The sequence below is a fragment of the Symphalangus syndactylus genome, chromosome 9 (assembly GCF_028878055.3).
Source record: "Symphalangus syndactylus isolate Jambi chromosome 9, NHGRI_mSymSyn1-v2.1_pri, whole genome shotgun sequence".
NCBI lineage: Eukaryota > Metazoa > Chordata > Mammalia > Primates > Hylobatidae > Symphalangus > Symphalangus syndactylus.
In genome coordinates, this window is record NC_072431.2 from 32,569,763 (window position 1) to 32,589,393 (window position 19,631).

A 19,631-nucleotide genomic window follows, 5' to 3' on the forward strand; every position below is an offset into this window, starting at 1 on the left:
ATTTGTGAGAATATGGCAAACTGGTACAGTTTCAATATTACATTCTCACTGACTACTGAGAACAGAAGCCAGTAAAGTGAGACAGTTTAAGTCTCATAATTGGATAGACCATTTTAGAATTTTATTTCAGATGTATCTATGGTTATGATTCCTTAATATAGACTAGTGGGAGGTTATAAAATGTTACAAAAACTTCTGACCACTTGGCTATAATGGGAATTTACATCTTTAACAGTAACAGCACATTTTGAAAAATGCCTAATATTTATAAAGAATTTTATAGTTTGTAAAATACTATTACACTTGATCCTTAACACTGCTGGTAAGGTAGGTAGAGTATTTACCATTATTTTACCGATGAGGACATAGGTGCAGAGAAATCACACATCTGGTCTTCAGACACTGTGGGAGGAGAAATCTGACTCAAAACAAGCAGCCTTTCTAGCCACTGTACCATGCCACTTCTCTTTCAGCATCTTTGTGAATTTTCTCCTTTCTTTACCAGATTCTAATGTATCACTGATAGATGATAATGTTTGCAATATGTTATCTTGACTGGGGCAGAATGACAGAGGCAATCATTTTTAAATGACTATTTTTTATTGAACTACCACCAAAAATGTATCTCATCAAATGCTTTATGGCCTTAAATAAGAGAATATTGTATTGTAGAAAGGACAAATGGAACATAGTAAGCACTTGTTGAATTGAACTGATATTAGGAGACCAGAGTCCAGAGAGCCCGGTGAATCATTGACTAATTGAATCTGCTTTCTCTGTGTATTAAGGGAGAAATTGCACCTATCTTACTTCACAAAGATTTAAGGAAATCAACTAAGAAAATGGACATGAGGCTATTTATAATTATAGAGTACCTAATTCACTTCACAAATACTTACTGAGTAGCCACTGTAAGGCACTGTTGATGGATGTTATAATGAGTTTGAGTACAATCTATGCCATATTAAAACCACAGCTTTTATGGGAAATTGTTAGGAACGTAGAGATTACACATAAGTGGACTACGAGAGAGAGAGATGCAGATCAATGAAAATTGTAACAGCTTACAATGATGGGTAGATTTACTCTCAAAAAGGATCAGATCATTGACTGTGTGACTACAAAGTAAAGGCTACAATGCTAGATTTTTGAGTTGAGGAGAGCTAACTAGACATGACTTTCCAGAAATTTAAATACAAGAGAAAATATTTAAACTTTTAACACTTTGAGTGATGGCAAGTAGGTGGGGCACCAGTGATTGCTTGTTTGATAATAGTAGTGCAACACGTATCCAATATATATCATTGAAGCTTTTGAATACTGACTACAAACCCAAATCTTTAAAAGTATATGATAAATAAAGACTTGGCTAAAATTTGATCTTGACTATATAGAGCACCATCTGGGAAAAATAAGTATGTATCTGAAAAAGATATTGATATGAAAGTCTGTTGTTAATTGTATCAACAGTGAAACTACCTGATTCTACAGATGTCATTTAATAAAGGAACAATCAAATTATTTAAGGATGTGTTAGGAAAGAATTCCGACCAGATAAATCCTGAGAGACCCATTAAATATTTGATTATTTGATAAAACTGGTAAAGCAGTAAGACTCTTGATATAGTAAACCTATCCATATATTTGCTCAGGTTTTAGCAAAATGATATGTAATTACGGAAGAAGAATGTTGTTACAGAGAAGAGGAAATACAGACACATTATCATGGCTTCTAGGATGGTCATATTATGAAGTTACAATTTCAGAGATTCATATGTTAGTAAAATGTGAGAAGATGATGCTTCTACAACGATTACCATCACGCGTACCTGGAGGAAACCCATAACAGTATTAACGAGATTATTTCACAAGTCATTATATGACATAATCATACAAGTACTGATTCAAAATAACAAGGTATTATTAAGACAAATGGTAGCGAAAACTACATTTTGAAGAACTGATGTAATGTTCCCAGATGATTTGATACAATAAAATTCAGAACCAGAAAAGACAAGCATGAAAGCCAGAGAAAAATGTGACTGAAGGAATTTACAATGTTTATCTTGATGAAGATAATAGGAAAGGCGGGGAGTAAGAATTTTTGGATTTTTTTTTTTTTTTTTTTTTTTTTTTTGAGACGGAGTCTTGCTGTGTCTCCCAGGCTGGAGTGCAGTGGTGCGATCTCGGCTCACTGCAAGCTCCGCCTCCCGGGTTCAGGCCATTCTCCTGCCTCAGCCTCCCGAGGAGCTGGGACTACAGGCGCCCGCCAACACGCCCGGCTAATTTTTTTGTATTTTTAGTAGAGACAGGGTTTCACCGTGTTAGCCAGGATGGTCTCGATCTCCTGACCTCGTGATCCGCCCGCCTCGGCCTCCCAAAGTGCTGGGATTTTTTTGTTTTTTGAATACTTGCTGGGCTGAGGTACAGAACAGGAATTAGCCACTGCATATCGTTCCAAGGTCAGAACTAGGACAAAAAGGCAGAAAGTATTGGGAGGTAAACTGACAGCCTGGGGCAGAACTCTCTAATAACGGCCACTGTGTGCAACTGGAAGGGACTGTCTTTAGAGGTGTAGGGTTTCCTTCCACTGGAATTATTCATGTGGTAGCTGAATTACTTGACAACAAAGGTCTCTTCCCCCATCATATTCTACTTATCTCTCAATCCTGGAAAGATTGTGAACAAGAAAAAGCAAAGCAAGGGATTCTGTGGTGAGGCTGTGGGCAGTGTAGTGATGGGCAAGAAGAGGAGTTGCCACTTTCTTTATCCTCCCCTCCAAAATAGGGTCATTAAACAGGTCAGCAGGGCCAACAGCAGCACAGAGTGGATATAAAAATTGTACTTTCTGGGGTAAGCCATGTCCTAGGAACAGCAAGGCCAGGCATTGGCTGGAACCGTCTACACAGGGAGGCCACAGAGGACAGTGATATCATCAGGAAGGAACAGTGGAGAGATCAGTTTTGGTGACCTGTGTGTGGGAGGGTTGCATCCCAGATGTCCTCTGGACAGAAATAATCAACACTCCCTTGGACAGCATCCCAGCTTGGAGAGAAGGGGAAAGGGCTGTGCAAACGTGTCTCACCTCCTGGCTTATTAGACAGGATGAAGAGTTCCCAGGCAGGACGAATGAGTCAACCTAGGAAGCAGGCCACAGATAAAATAATAGTGTGATTCCAAGAGGTGGAAATGAATGAAAGCCAGTAAAGGGCAGTAAATGAGGAATGTGACAAACACAAGTTCGCTTCGTTAGAGTTACGTGCTGAAGATGATCATAATGAAAGCAATAGCCAACCAAGAAATGGTGTGGGGATGACTGAATATCCACACACACAAGAATGAACTTGGATACCTACCTTCCACCATACACAAAAATCACCCCAAAACACAGCATAGGCCTAAATGGAAGAGTTAAAACTAGAAAACTCTTAGGAAAAAAAAAATAGGAGTAAATCTTCATGACCTTGGATTTGACAATGGTTTCTTATGACATCAAAAACACAAGTGACGAAAGAAAAAATAGACAAACTTTATCAAATCTAAAAGCTTTTATGCTTCAAAGGACATCATCAAGAAGTGAAAGACAACCCTCAGTAAGGGAGAAAACATTTGCAAATTATATATCGGATAAGTCCTTTATATATAATATACATTATTATATTCATCATTCAGATATATAATTGTACATAAACTTTTACAACAATAAAAAGACAAATAACCAAATTACAGATGGGTAAAGAATTTGAAATGCAAAACAAAACTACAATAAGATACCATTTAATAATCACTAAAATGAATACAATACAAAAAATAGTTAAGTGTTGGCAAGGAAGTAGAGAAAGTAGAACTCTGATACATTGCTGGTCAGATGTAAAATGGTGCTGCAACTTTGTAAAAGAGTTTGGTGGGCTGGGTGCATTGGCTCATACCTGTAATACCAGTACTTTGAGAAGCCTAGGCTGGAGGATTGCTTGAGACCAGGAGTTCAAGACTAGCCTAAGCAATGTAGTGAGACTCTGTCTCTACAAATAAATAAATAAATCAGATGGGTATTGTGGCATGTACCTGTAGTCCTAGCTACTCGAGAAACTGAGGCAGGAGAATCACTTGAGCCCAGGAGTTCAAGGCTGCAATGAGCTATGATGGCACCACTGCAGCCCAGCCTGGCCAACAGAGCAAGATCCCATTTTTTTTTTTTTAAAAACACTACCAAATGTTCTTCAAAAAGAGTTACAATGTAATCCAGCAATTCCATTCCTAAGCATATGCCTATGAAAATTGAAAATGTGTGTTCACACAACAGCTTGTATACAAACATTAATAGCAGCATTATTCACAATAGCCAAACAATGGAAACAATCCTGAAGTCTGTCACCTGAGGAATGGATAAATAAAATGTGGTACATCCATACAATAAAATATTATTCACCAATAAGAAAGAATGAAGTACTGATACATGCTACAACATGGATAAACCTTGAAAACATCAGGAAGCTGAAAGAACTCAGTTACAAAAGATCACATATTGCATGAAACCATTTATATAAAATGACCACAAAATGTAAGTTCACAGAGACAGCAAGCAGGTTAGTGGTTGCCAGGGGATAGCAGGAGGGAAGAATGAGGAGTGAATGGCAGCGCAATAGGTTTGTTTACAGCAGCATCAACACAAATACATCAGTAATGAATGCATTGTGCTATGATGTTGTCATAGGAACTTTTTAGGTCCATTATAATCTTGTAGGATCACTGTCATATATGCGGTCCTTCACTGGCCATGAAGTGTAGCTACATGGTACATGACTGTATTTCCGGAAGCTACAATTTGCTTATGGTGAGGTTAAATCTTTCTGTAATTTTGTCATTTATATTTTTCTGAACTGTACCTATTCAGAACCACTCCAAATACTTCTGTTGAGTTATTGTTCTTTTTTTCTTACTCATTTCCTAAGAGGTCTCTCTTTTCATGTTAAGTAATCTCACTTAACAAGCCAATACTTACGTAGCAATTACTATGAACCTGACATGTTTCTTAGCTCTATAGAGACATAAAATCACTTAATATTTACAATGCTGTGAGTGGGCATCATCATCATTCCTATTTAAGAGATGAGGAAACTTTAGCACAAAGGTGTTAAGCAGTGGAGGCAGGATTTGAACCCACTCACACTGGTCCAAACGTCCCAGCTAACTAGTATACTATTCTGACTCGTACGGACGCAGCAAACAGCAGACTTAAGAATGTCAATCAAGACACTCGGACCCCAGAAAATGTGTCAAATCTGGTCACTGTAAAAGACTGTGATAGTTGTTCTTTTCTGGAACTGCACTGTCCAATAAGCTAGCCACGTGTGGCTACTGAGCACTTGAAATGTAGTTAAACTAAATCTAGATGTGTGGTAATGTGAAATATACATTGAATTTCAAAGATTTAATATAAATTAAATGACTGTAGATACTCAAAACATTTTAATATTAATGTGTTGATATGTTAAAATAGTATCTTGGGCCAGGCACGGTGGCTCATGCCTGTAATCCCAGCACTTTGGGAGGCCGAAGCAGGTGGATCACTTGAGGTCGGGAGTTTGAGACCAGCCTGGCCAACATGGTGAAACCCTGTCTCCACCAAAAAAAAAAAAAAAAAAAAATTAGACCAGGAGTGGTGGTGCGTGCTGTAGTCTCAGCTACTTGAAGCCGAAGAATCACTTGAACCTGGGAGGCAGAGATTGCAGTGAGCCGAGATCACGCCACTGCACTCCAGCCTGGGCGACAGGGCAAGACTCTGTCTTAAAAAAAAAAAAAATGCTATTTTGAATATACTGAGTTAAATGTGTTATTTAAATGGATATCACCTTTCATCTTTAAAAAAAAAGAACTTTTAGTATGGCTACTAGAAAATACTGTATTACTATAAAGCCTGTATTATATTTCTGTTGGACAGGGTTGTTCTAGAAGGATGTATTGTGACTGGAAAAGAAGTCTGGAGGAGCAGTGCATGGTTCTTAAAAGGCTAATCATGGTGTATGCTGTCTTTGAGGACCATGGATTGCTGATATAACAGAGAATAAGCCAAGTGTTACTAAACCCATCAATTACCAATATTCTGATGACTCATGATGAATTCAAATATAGTCAAGAGGAACCTGGAAGGTATTGTTGGTGAATCCAAAGAAATGGGTTGAAAACAAAAAGGAATATAGGGCAGGGGAAATAATTTTGTTTCTTCTACCTAAAGCACAGTCTTTGAAGGAGAAATAGGTCTATGAAATGCTTCTTAAAACTAAAGTCTGAGCTACCTCTATTACACCTTACCCTCTACAGGTGAGTCACTATTTCTCACACACACTCTATTTGCCATAATGTATAATTTAGCCAACAGAGCTCCTTAGTAAATGCAACAAAACTACTTAAATATTGATAATCCATCTATATTACCTATGTCCAGTAAATGTATGGAAAAAAAATTTATAATCTCTGGCCTCCCCCACCCCATATCCCAAATTATAAACCAGAATATTAAAAGGACCTGTAGGAATTCAACTGCAAATGCCCCAAGGGCAGCCCTATGTCTAACTGAATTATCAGCATTACCAGTACCATCCCAGTGCTGGTAATGCAGCAAATGCCCAGTAAATTTTCACTAAATACACACAAAAAATGGCAGCTCATTGGAATTTTAAAGTCCACACCTAAACAATATGGAAAAGGCAAAGAATGGATATTCTAGACTGGTAAGCTTACTGTTGTAGATGGCTAATCACACAGATGGGGGCAAGTACTTAGAATGAAGACCCAGGAGTCAGCAAAGGTTTTCTAAAATCTGACTTCACATTCTTTTTCTGACTCTGCCTCTATCTGTGAAGGGAGTGACTCAACAGAGTAAATCCTGAATTCCTTAAGACCTTTGACAAAGCTCTTTTATATACCTTAAACAAGGTGGGGAAATAGCAGGCATGACGATCTAACAGTTAGAAGGCTTAGTAATGAGGAGAAAAATCATACAGGAAGATTGGTGTTTGGGGGACTGAGGTCAACCTAAAGAAATTCTTCAGGGGTAGACCAGGAATCCCTCTTGGTCAACATTTTTCTTCAGTAAGTTGGAAGAAACATGAAAGGCATATTTGCCAAGTAACACAAAGCTAGAAGAGACTTTGGATATAATTCAAAGACTCCATTTGGTTAGAATGGTATACAGCTAATGAAAAGAATTATCTAGGATAGTGGTTTTCAAACTTTAACATGCAGCAGAATCGTCAGGAAGGCTTATTAAAACACATTGCCAGGACTCATCTCTAGAGTTTCTCACTCAGTAGGCCTGGGGTGGGGCCAAGAATGTGCATTTCTAACAGGTTCTTAGGTGATGCTGCTGCCGCTAGTCCAGGGACAACCCTCTGTGAACCCCTGGTACAGGAGATTCCTGTCATATACTTGTTTGCAACACCACGGTTTCTTTCTTAATTCCAACCTTCATGGCTGAGGTTCTTCAGTCATATTCTAGACTAATGCCTTCTATGACAGATGGCTTTCTGTGGCTTCAGAATCCATGCAAGCCACATCCTTTTCCAACTATCCTTGGGAAATCATTAGTAAAGAGTGCAACTCTCTTCTGGAAGAAGAAATCAAGCTGTTTCTTGAGGTATTCCCCCACCCGCCAATATATTTAAACCTCTAAATACTTATGGTAAAATTCAAAAGGAAAATGGTTCAGAAAGCTTATTTGGAAAGGGTGGCTCTATCAGGAAGAATACTGGCATACTCACCAGAGAGGAAATATACCCAGTCGTGTGGTGATAAAAACCACGGCAAACATAACAAACAGGAGATCACACATTTTCTGAAACTTGGCATAATTTGCCATTTTGGCAGCCTATGAAAGAAAGGAATGTGATGTATTAATGTAGTTAAACTGATAATAAAAAGTTTCTTTCAATATGCATGAGTCTCCTATAAGATATACCTTACCAGATGCATAAAATTGCCTGTGACTAAAATGTCATATATCATGCATCAGTATTTATAAGTTACCCATAAGTTGAGTGAAAGGCAGCATTAGCCGTCAGTAGAATTCCTGACTGTTACAGATTTAATCAAATATTCAGCAACCTGAAAAATTCATTTGTATGGTTGATTTCAGAAAAACAGAGAAAAAATAAGAAATTCTTGCATCATAGATGATATTAGCAAGCCAGAGACACCAAAACAGAAATCTGGCATAACAGTTCAAACAGAAGTGCTCAACAATCCTTTAAACCTTTTTATGATCTCAAATGCTGAGGCCACAAACTTTATATAGAATATACGGAACTTTTCTGCATTTTTCTTTCTTTCTCCTTAAAATTACAGGTTTTCTTTAAACAGGCACAAGGAGTACTCTGGGGAGATGCTTTTCTGGCTTATTCTCATGAACTTAGAAATGAAGAAAGCGTCAAGATCATGTCATTTCAACTAATCCATTTAGGTAGAATTTTCAAAGTTACATGAATGGGTCATTTTTAGATGAAAGCCACTAATGTTCAAAGGGTCTGTGAAAAGTACTCTCATAATTTATGACAGTGATTTAAGTGAAGACTTTTTATATTATAAATTAGCCTAGGGAAGAAATCACATCCCTTTCTCTACCATCTACTTTTTTACAGATGATTCTAAAAACAGGTGAGACTGAAAACATAATTTTGCTTAATCATCTCTTTTTACATTTTTGCATAGAATTCACAGCACCTACACAAGGGGTATAAATTGATGATGCCTTCTGAATTTATAACATTATTTTCCACTTCTTGGAAACTTAAATTTACTGAGTCAGATTTGAAAAGATTGTTGACATTATCCACAGAAGCTATAATTTAAAAGCTTTAAATAAAGCACAAAGCTACGAGAGGAATGTATTCCTAAGGGGAAATATCTATTAACTGGGTGGAAGTTAGGATTATAAGCTTTTAATTTCATAAACACTTCAGGTGTAACACCATAAATTATGTTAAAAGGTACCTTCTACCTTCTTCTGGCTAGGTAAATCATGAAATTTTTCTTTGATATTTTTTCACCAGTATTCAATAAATAAGCTTTAAACACAAACTTTTCAGAAATGTCTAGGCCATAAGATAACATGTTGAGGAGCTGACAGGTGACCTATCTCATTAATTGAATACTCTTAAGTGTTATTTATTTTATAATGTTAAAGAGAATCTAGGTGATGAAGAACATTTATTTTTAAGCCACGTGACTGAGATTTCTGAATTTTTTTTCTGGATACAAGTGGAACTTGATTAGAAATTTTCTGAATCATGGCACTACCAAGCATCATGCCAGCCATTTCCACAGGCAATGAAGTTGGCTAATTGTATAGGATTGATTGTACAGCCTTAGGTTGCAGCATAAATTTCTACATTCAAGTAAACTTAAGATTTAACCAAATGGTAACTCATTTCCAGGGGATTGCCCTTATACAAATTATATTTCTCCTATTAAAAAATATGTTGAATAGAGGTTAGCTTGAATCACTTAAAAATCACAGCAACAAATTATCGTTGGACTTACCTAGCCCATTAGGTCTATTTTTCTGTTTCATAACATTAAAGGACCAGAGTTTTTAACAAAGTGCTGTATACACCTCAAACCTTAATTGCCTTTATAGTAGATTCAAATTTTATAGCATAGAATTCTGCTTATATTGCAATAACAGGTCGTTATTTGAGGACATGTCTAGTCTACATTCACAGTACAGTAAATGGTTCGAAGGTGGCAAAACAAAGCACTTAAAGCAAAACGGTGGGTCTAAAGGAAAAAAAAATCAGAATTCAGATCAGATTGTAAGAACCATTTCTACATAGGCTTTGCACTCTTATAAGGTAATTCTGACCAGTTATATTAATTTCTTAATATAAAATGCAAAGACTTTAATTATTAACATTATTGAGCATGACTCTTCACAGGAGCCATAGTTAAAAGTAAACATCACATCACAATTTTCCTTGGGATTTTACCTTTTGAAATATGCTGGAACATATTTATTTATTTTACCACTTTAAGAATTCTAAATAATAGTAACCAATTCATATGTAACCAATATTTCCACAGATATTCCTTATACTTACATACATAGAAAACATAGTTTCTATATAAAATTTGCAATTCATATGCCCTTTTCACTGTAAAAACCTTAGGTAAATGTGTATTGGCAATAAAAATGACGACCCCTACTTAATTTTACTGGGATGTATAGCTTCCATTAGTAACTAAACTGAGTTTTACAAAATTTCCCAATAAATCACGGTAAAAGTTATAACACACAAAACAAAACCTAATCAAATAATGATTTTCCTTTGTAAAATCATTCATTTCTTAAGTATAGAATAGTCAAGGTTTTCAGCATTTTATTAACAACTTTTTTTTTGTATAAAAGTTTACATACTAATTTAAAATCTCATTTTCACCAGCTTAACCTACAAAGAAACACTCCGCAGTTTCAATGTAGTTATTTACTATTGTACCCAAGCACCATCTAGCATTAACATTGAAGAGCTGACGAGATTGGGGACTTCCTAAATTTTGGATTTTGTATTCTTAAAGATGAAAGAAAACTTTTACCTCCAGAAGAGCATCAGCTGAATCATGAAGACAAAGGACCAGCGTTCCTACTCGGGCCATATTATTGACATATGAAAAGGTAATCAAGAATATAGATACAAGGTGGTGCAGGAACATAATGCCAAAGTCCTTGAGGAAAGAAAAAACATCCATATTAGAGTTTAGCAACATCACATTTCCATTTAGCCATTCAGCCACTGAACCAGTATTTACTGAGAACCTCCACAAGCCTAGCACTGAGGATGAATAAGGTATGAATAAGGTATAACTCTTATCTTCCAGGAGTCCATCACGTGTTGGGAGAGACACATAGGAGATCAGTGGAAGCCCAAGATCAAGGCTTTGGCAGATTTGGTATCTGGAGAGGGCCGACTTCCTGGTTCATAGATGGTGACTTCTAGCTGTGTCATCATATGGCAAAAAGGGCAAAGCACTTCTTTAGGGCCACAGGAGATAAGAGGACATCAGTGACTACCAAGAATGCAATCAATGCCAGGACAAAGACCATATAATAAAGAGTGCTTTGTACCAAGCCAAGTAATTTGAAGCTATGGGAGAAATCACTACCTAATTTCAAGAAAAGAATGGCACTACTTGCATTTGAACTTTAGGAAGATCTTTGGGGCAACTGTACAGGTTTAACTGGACCACTTCTCTGACTAATGATTGGGGCTTCGGAAGGTATTGGCTGTATCTTTGACCAGAGTGTGGCATCTATGAAGGGACAGTAGGTTAAGGTCAGAGGAAAAGGGCATCGTATGGCTCCCAGCCCAGGCAGTCCACTGCCTACAGAAGGGTTGATAAGCCACATAGCAAGGTTTAAGGTGGTGCTGTGGTCTAAATATTTGTGTGCCCACCAAATTCATGTTAAAATCTTAATGCTCAAGGAGATATTAGGAGATGGGGCATTTGGGAGGTAATTAGGGCATGAGGCCAGAACCCTCATGAATAGGATTAGTGCCCTTGTAAAAGGGACCCCAGAGAGCTGCTTTGCCCCTTCCACCATATGAAGACACAGCTAGAGGGCACGATCTATGAATCAGGAAACGGGCCCTCATCAGATACCGAATCTGCTAGAGCCTTGATCTTGGACTTCCCAGCCTCTGGAACTATAAGAAATCAATTTCTGTTGTTTACAGGACTCCGAATCTATAGTATTTTGCCACAGCAGCCCAAATGAATTAAGACGGGGGTGACTGTTTTCTGTTATCTCAGATTTCTTGGAATGTGCATCTCAGTGTTAGCATCCTTCTCCCAGAATATGCATGTTGGGATACTAAAATAAGAATCCTACCATGTTGGCTTTTCTGATAGGACCTACACAAACAAGCTCTGCATTTTTAAAAATTGTTTTATGTTAGATTCGGGGGGTACATATGCATGCTTGTTACTTAGGTATACTACATACTGGTGGGGATTGAAGCCATGAATTTTAATCATTATCTGTCCATAGACATTAGAAAAAAATCTACTTTGCAGAAATAACAGTAAATTGACCATCCTTATTTTGGTCAGCTTCAAGGGAACCTCATCTTGGCCTCAGTGAAGATTGTTTTTTTCACTGTTTTTTTCAGATGGTCATTATCTCCTGACCATCTGGACATGGTTTGTTTTGATATAGAATTTCTATTGCTTAGAAATATAGTCTCTCTTTTACTCACACTTATATCTAATCCATGTATCTCTCTCAGAGTAAGTCTGAATTTCTTTGAGACTTAAATGCCAAGACTGACCCTAATGTTGCTCTATTTGAAGTCTCTGGAGGAAAAGGACTATTCCCCATAGACCGTTCATCTAGGGTAGATTTATTTGAATCTCTCTCTCCCTAGGGGAGACAGCAAGAAAATGAAAAGCATATCCGAAAACTGACATATAAGCAGATCGTGATTATGAAAAAGTGCAACATGTAGGTTAAATCTAGGGGAGTAAACCTAAATTTTTATCTTGAAAAGTCAATATTCATATGGTCATTTATTCATTAAAAATAGTGATTGAGCATTTACTATGCTCTAGACAGTTCTAGGCTTTGAGGATGAATAAGTAAACAAACTAGACAAATACTTTTGCCCTTGTGAAACATCTATATTCTAGTAGCGGAGAACAGACAAAAAATATAAGTAAATGATCTCTTACAGTAGAAGGTAAAAATGTGCTATGGGGGAAAAAGAAGCAATCACGGTAAGAAGGGTGAGGAGTCCTGGTTGCTGGGGGAGATAGATTATAATGGTACACAGAGGGGCTAGACCAGGGCAGGCTTCTCTAAGAAGGTGACTTAAAGATGATGAGGAAGCTAGTCTTACAGATAGATGGGGAGAAAATATTCAAGCCAGAGAAAACAACCAAGGCAAAGGTATTATCCATCATGCTCTTTCTATCCTGATGTGTTCAAGGAATTGTGAGGAGGTGAGTGTGGCTGGAGTCAAGTAAGAAGGAGAGACGTGTAGAAGCCAGAGCAGCAACATTGCAGATTTTAAAAATTAGTAGCTTCTTCTTATCTGTTACCACTATTTTAAAAAGATATTTTAACTTTGTTGAATAAAAAGTAATCACTCTACTATTTAATCCCTGATATGTAACTGTTCTACGTAGCATTTGTATTCAGATATAAATTGGGAAGTTAAGGGTCAAGAATAAAATTATTTCTGGGGATGTAAGGACTTAATTTTATCTATCACATTGGAATAGGTACAAAGCACTTATAAGTACTCTCTAACACTACTCGTAGTCATGAAAATGAAACAGGGCTAGGTTTTTATTCTTACAGGTGTCTTCATAAACTCCTTCGTACAACATTCCCTTGGGACTATTGTTGTTTGTTCTGAGAATCAGTGTGGGTGACAGTGCTAAGGTTGGTGGATGTTCAGCCAAGCTGAACATCTGGTTTACAAAGGCAACAGAAACTAGATTAGGTAGACTTCTCAGTTCCTTGTGAATTCGACTTAATCTTCTACCCAAGGGGAAGGAGGAGGCCGTAGTGGTGTCTCTTTCTGAACTGCCTTGTACTTTTCCTCTGTAACCCTTTAGCTCTCATGGCTCCTGCCCTGGTTCCTGATTCACTGGGTGACAGAGCCACTTTCCTCTGGACCCCCACTTACCTATCCTGGACCCTCACCTATCAACCTTTCCACAACTCAGAGAGGCCTCTGTCTCTAATTTCTATTCTCCAATTCAGTTCAGTTATTATTTTTTTGTTTGGTTTGTCTGTGGTTAAGGCAACTTCTATTTTAAACATAAGTGCAAGAATGTTTAAACCAGGGTCATATTGACAGGACCAGACTCCTGAAAAATGTAGGTTTCTTGAACAATTATGGAACACCTATTTCATAAGAGCCAATTTGTAATCCAACTCTTAATTTTGTCATTTTTGGTAGGGGTAATTTCCTATACAGTTTTTTTTTTTTTTTTTTTTTTTTTTTTTTTTTTTTGAGACAGAGTCTCGCTCTGTCACTCAGGCTAGAGTACAATGGTGGGATCTCAGCTCACAGCAACCTCCGCCTCCTGGGTTCAAGCCATTCTTGTGCCTCAGCCACCCAAGTAGCTGAGATTACAGGTGTGCGCCACCATGCCCAGCTAATTTTTGTATTTTCTGTAGAGACGGGGTTTCACTATGTTGGCCAGACTGGTCTCGAACACCTGACCTCAAGTGATCCACCTGCCTCAGCCTCCCGAAGTGCTAGGATTACAGGCATGAGCCACTGAGTGTGGCTGTCTATACAATTAAGAGACTGGATCAGGTTACTTTTATGCTGTCAATTCTATAATTCTAGGCTTCATAGCCACAGTGATTAAATAATATTTTAAGTCTTTACTAATTTCATATTTGTGTATATGTGGCGGGGCGCGAGTGTGGGAGAGCCCACACGTGCACCCTCTTTATTTAGCAGCTGAGTAGCAGGTGATGTCACTACAGGTTGGGGTTTGAAAAGTCAACTTCAACAACTTTAATTGCTTAAATGATTCTGTCTACAGCTTAGTGAACATGTCCAGAGGTTATTTTCTACTCTGGAAAGTGCCTAACATTTATGGACAACCATACATATTGATTTACTGCTAGGATAAACAGTATATTAGTTTCCTAAATGAGGTCAGATAATTTAAGAAATGAAGTGCAATGATTTCTCTTATTTTCAATTAACCTAGTCTCCAAATAGCATGACACATTGATGGTAGATTCCACTGTCGGGAATCATGCGTCTTCCAACAGTTAATTCTGACTGCCCATGGCAGAACTGAGCATTGAGAACACAGTGGCCTAAGAACCTACCACTATATTCCTTCCTCTCGACTCACATTTACATCTAGTTCTCAGCTCACTGGCAGAAGAGAAATGATGACCATACTCTGAGTTTAATAAGTGATTATGTACAGGTGCAACTTACCAGTTTTACCTACTTCTGAAATTCTGATGTCTTTGCAGTTAGTACCTAAGGTTTTCTTAAATAACTAAAGTTAGACAATACCAAAATGCCTTAGACATACATTAAAAATTGCACTGATAACATTTTCCGGCCGGGTGCGGTGGCTCACGCTTGTAATCCCAGCACTTTGGGAGGCCGAGGCGGGCGGATCACGAGGTCAGGGGGTCGAGACCACAGTGAAACCCCGTCTCTACTAAAAAATACAAAAAAAAAATTAGCCGGGCGTGGTGGCGGGCGCCTGTAGTCCCAGCTACTCGGAGAGGCTGAGGCAGGAGAATGGCGTGAACCCGGGAGGCGGAGCTTGCAGTGAGCCGAGATTGTGCCACTGCACTCCAGCCTGGGCGACAGAGCAAGACTCCGTCTCAAAAAAAAAAACAAACAAAAAAAAAACATTTTCCACTGAAAGATAAAATCTGTTCTCTCCAAGCTGTCACTTATTAGGTTCCATCATGTGGAGTATAGTGTTCTACCAGATAATAACTACTTCAAAACAATGGACCCATTAAAGTAGAGCTTACCTTTCAACTAATATTTTAAACTGTTTTCTAAACATAATCAAATGAAAACACACACTGCTCAATTCAGAAATTCACTGAGTTTATATTTGCTATGCTTAATACACAGATTTCAAAGTTTAACCAGCTGAATACCTAAAAAGAACAATAATTTCCACATTTTCTATTGTTCAGCTCTGAATGATTGCTCTTGGCTCACTGAAAGAGAACAAGGGTTTTTCTCTATTTAATTTTAAAATGAATAAATATAAATTGATTAAAACACTTATGGAGGATTAGTACCATTTTATAATTAAGTTTCCTGAGATGCATCTCATACAACGTCAATAAACAACCGAATGGCCTTGCCAATACAGCATGGCTCCTTTAAAAACAAGAGCCTTGTTTTTTAGACAAAATTTGCTTTGTAAAGATGTTTTTTGCATATAAATCACCTGGTCCTAGAAAACATTTGTTTTACTACTGAAGGACTCAGTTATGCCCATGGCAGAAGACCAATTTTCATTACAGTCCTATCTGTATGAATATGAAAAAAGAATGAATAATGGATGTCACCTTTTACATTTCTGCTTCAGAATGCATTATACGTAATAAAATACCTTTAATAAAGGCCATGTAATCATTATTTTATGTGTTACTCACATCCTCCTTACCCAACACATTTCTTTGAGTAGGCACTGAATCTGGTCCAAATAACCATTTTTAAACAAATTGCCGATTTGGATTTTATCAATGCAGGGTGGAAAACTTCCATCCTTATATCTGCAACTGCTGAAAGTGATTAGTGCACACATAGACACAGTCATGGCTGAAAGAACATTTTAGGTTGAAATGTTTTCCTGCATTTTCTATAACTGCAATTAAGGAGAGAGACTGTGATTTCTCATTGGTCTTCAGACTGAAGACTGATGCCAAAGCCTTATTCAAAACAGACTGGCCTGGACACGTGCTTTACTTGTGTCCTCAACCTCCTGCTATTCTGCCATATTGTTTCTGGACATATTCACAGCCATTATCAAGGGCTCCTTCTATGTTCCCTGCTTGATATTTACCCTAATGTTGACCTTTACTTCAGTAGCTTTGCCTATGTTAATTATCAGAGACAAGGGGAAAAAAATCAAACATGGTCTTCACTCAAACTTAATTAGAAGTCTGAGTGAACAGGCAACCTACAAAATGGGAGAAAATTTTCGCAACCTACTCATCTGACAAAGGGCTAATATCCAGAATCTACAATGAACTCAAACAAATTTACAAGAAAAAAACAAACAACCCCATCAAAAAGTGGGTGAAGGACATGAACAGACACTTCTCAAAAGAAGACATTTATGCAGCCAAAAAACACATGAAAAAATGCTCATCATCACTGGCCATCAGAGAAATGCAAATCAAAACCACAATGAGATACCATCTCACACCAGTTAGAATGGCCATCATTAAAAAGTCAGGAAACAACAGGTGCTGGAGAGGATGTGGAGAAATAGGAACACTTTTACACTGTTGGTGGGACTGTAAACTAGTTCAACCATTGTGGAAGTCAGTGTGGCGATTCCTCAGGGATCTAGAACTAGAAATACCATTTGACCCAGCCATCCCATTACTGGGTATATACCCAAAGGACTATAAATCATGCTGCTATAAAGACACATGCACACGTATGTTTATTGTGGCACTATACACAATAGCAAAGACTTGGAACCAACCCAAATGTCCAACAACGATAGACTGGATTAAGAAAATGTGGCACATATACACCATGGAATACTATGCAGCCATAAAAAATGATGAATTCATGTCCTTTGTAGGGACACGGATGAAACTGGAAACCATCATTCTCTGTAAACTATCGCAAGGACAAAAAACCAAACACTGTATGTTCTCACTCATAGGTGGGAATTGAACAATAAGAACACATGGACACAGGAAGGGGAACATCACACTCTGGGGACTGTTGTGGGGCGGGGGGAGGGGGGAGGGACAGCATTAGGAGATATACCTAATGCTAAATGATGAGTTAATGGGTGCAGCACACCAACATGGCACATGGATACATATGTAACAAACCTGCACATTGTGCACATGTACCCTAAAACTTAAAGTATAATAAAAAAAAAAAAGAATTCAAGGATGAGCCATCCATTTTAGTATTAAAAGCTGGTAAGATAACGCTGTTTTTTCCTGATTACATTTTCAAATAGCATTTAGGGAACCTAGAAAAGTTTCTTAGTCTGTTCTATGTAGCTTTCACATCAGAAATTCCTGGGTACAGGTAAAATTCCAGCTACCTGGGCTCCATCCCCAACCGTTAGAATGAAAATCAGCATCGTTAATTTGGTTCACTAGGGGAATTTTACGTACAATAAAATATTAGCACCAAACATCCAGAAGGATCTACCTCTCATTGAGACCTAGATCTGAACATCTATATAATGGAACTCCTTTCACAATGATCAAGCTGTAGAGAATCTCTGAAATAATATTGTTTTCAGGAGGCACTACAAATTCACCTTGATGTACATGCCTTTACAAAAACAAAATTCACCCATTTTTCATTAAAAATAATACATACACATACCATAAACAGGAACTGTTCCCTAAATTCTCATTGGCTGGATAATATATTAATTTTATGCAGTGTCTTTTGGGAATAATTTTTGCAAGTGATTAAGAAAAAACATTAGTGAACCTCTTTATAAAGGGAATTTAGAAGATCAAGATTTTAATTAAAGGCTGATTTAGATGTGCACAGACATGAGGAATATGAAATACTTCTGAAGTGCAAGAAAAAAGGCTCTCCTCCCTCAGATGCAAATGATGCATATTAGCTTTCCTGAATTTAATAAAATTAATAAATCTATAATCTAACTAATATGAATAGAAGTCAGGTAATAGCACCAGATTTACTCAATGAACTGATTTTCAGACCGTCTAGGAAACGGAAGAACAGCAGCATAGCTTAAAGCTGATTTCATTTTATGGCAACTGCAGTAATAATAGAAACCCCTCATTAAAAAACAAACAAAAAACAGTTCTCTTATGTGAAATTTCAAGGCACATACAAATGTATATGACTTTTTACAGAGTAACATGCTTTTCTTTTTAGGGATCAATAACAAACAGTTTTCCTTTCTCTCTTGTGATTTTTCTGCCTTAGCATAAAACTCAGAATGCTGGGGGTAGAAGTGGACTTTAAGCATGTAACTTGGCAACATGCAAAAGAGAGTAGCTACTCAGTCTCCATCTCCATTTTAGAATGAATAAACAGATGGAGATGGTGAGGATTTCAGACAAAATTTACATACACCAAGAATAATCATAAGCAGCTTTTCCATTAAGGGAATATAAAAATATAACAGCTTCTCAGCCTTTGGAGATGGGTAAAGTCCTGATGATCAGGATGAATATATATAAAACCTCTTAAACAAAGAAAACCAAAACCCCCAAATAGTATACTAACAATCTTAATATTAAAACTAATGTGTGCAAATAAATCACAAAATACATCCTTAAAGTAAAAATGAAATATAGTACCAGAAATTCACATCAGAATAATTTGCTGCTTTGTCCTGTCTTACGGTGGTTTCTAGAATAAATAGCAGTACAACTTCTAAAGCTTTAATAATTTGGTTTAAAAACAAAACAAAGAAGTAAAAGATTAAAAAATTGTGTAGGGTCTTGAGACAATGGCTAAATAATGAAAGTATATTTGGGGTGATTTATAGAAATCAGTTGATTCTGTGTCTCTCCCCATTAGGCAATTTGAGGAGAATCATAACCATCTCTTACCAACTTATGATGTGAAGAGTTCACGTAATGTATGTACAATCTCCCACGATTTATTTGGTTGTTCTGTTTCAACTGGCTTTGAATTTTGGCTCACTATAAATAAGAGAGTTGGTTAAATGGACCATTTAAAGAAAGATATTTCACATAAGGCTCTTCAAAACTCTAACTAGAACTCACTTTTTTCTTATGTATAGCCTATGCACCCTAAGGTAAATATTTACAGGAAAATCTGGAAAGGAATGAAGAACTGTGACTTATTTGGGAAATGTTTGTTCCATTATAAAGTGGAGGAGTCCTGGCAGGAATGAATCAATTATTCCCTTCT

General features: G+C 37.3%; 1 protein-coding gene across 2 annotated transcripts in view; it reads right to left on the reverse strand.

Annotated features, from left to right (window-relative positions):
• CERS6 (ceramide synthase 6) overlaps nucleotides 1–19,631 on the reverse strand; it is a 342,305-nt gene that overhangs the window by 48,874 nt on the left and 273,800 nt on the right. For both annotated transcript variants that reach the window (XM_055291896.2, XM_055291897.2), the window contains exons 7-8: nucleotides 10,588–10,716; nucleotides 7,761–7,867 (exon numbers count right to left, since the gene is read on the reverse strand). In XM_055291896.2, the coding sequence (XP_055147871.2) occupies nucleotides 7,761–7,867; nucleotides 10,588–10,716 (236 nt within the window). The remainder of the gene's footprint in view (nucleotides 1–7,760; nucleotides 7,868–10,587; nucleotides 10,717–19,631) is intronic.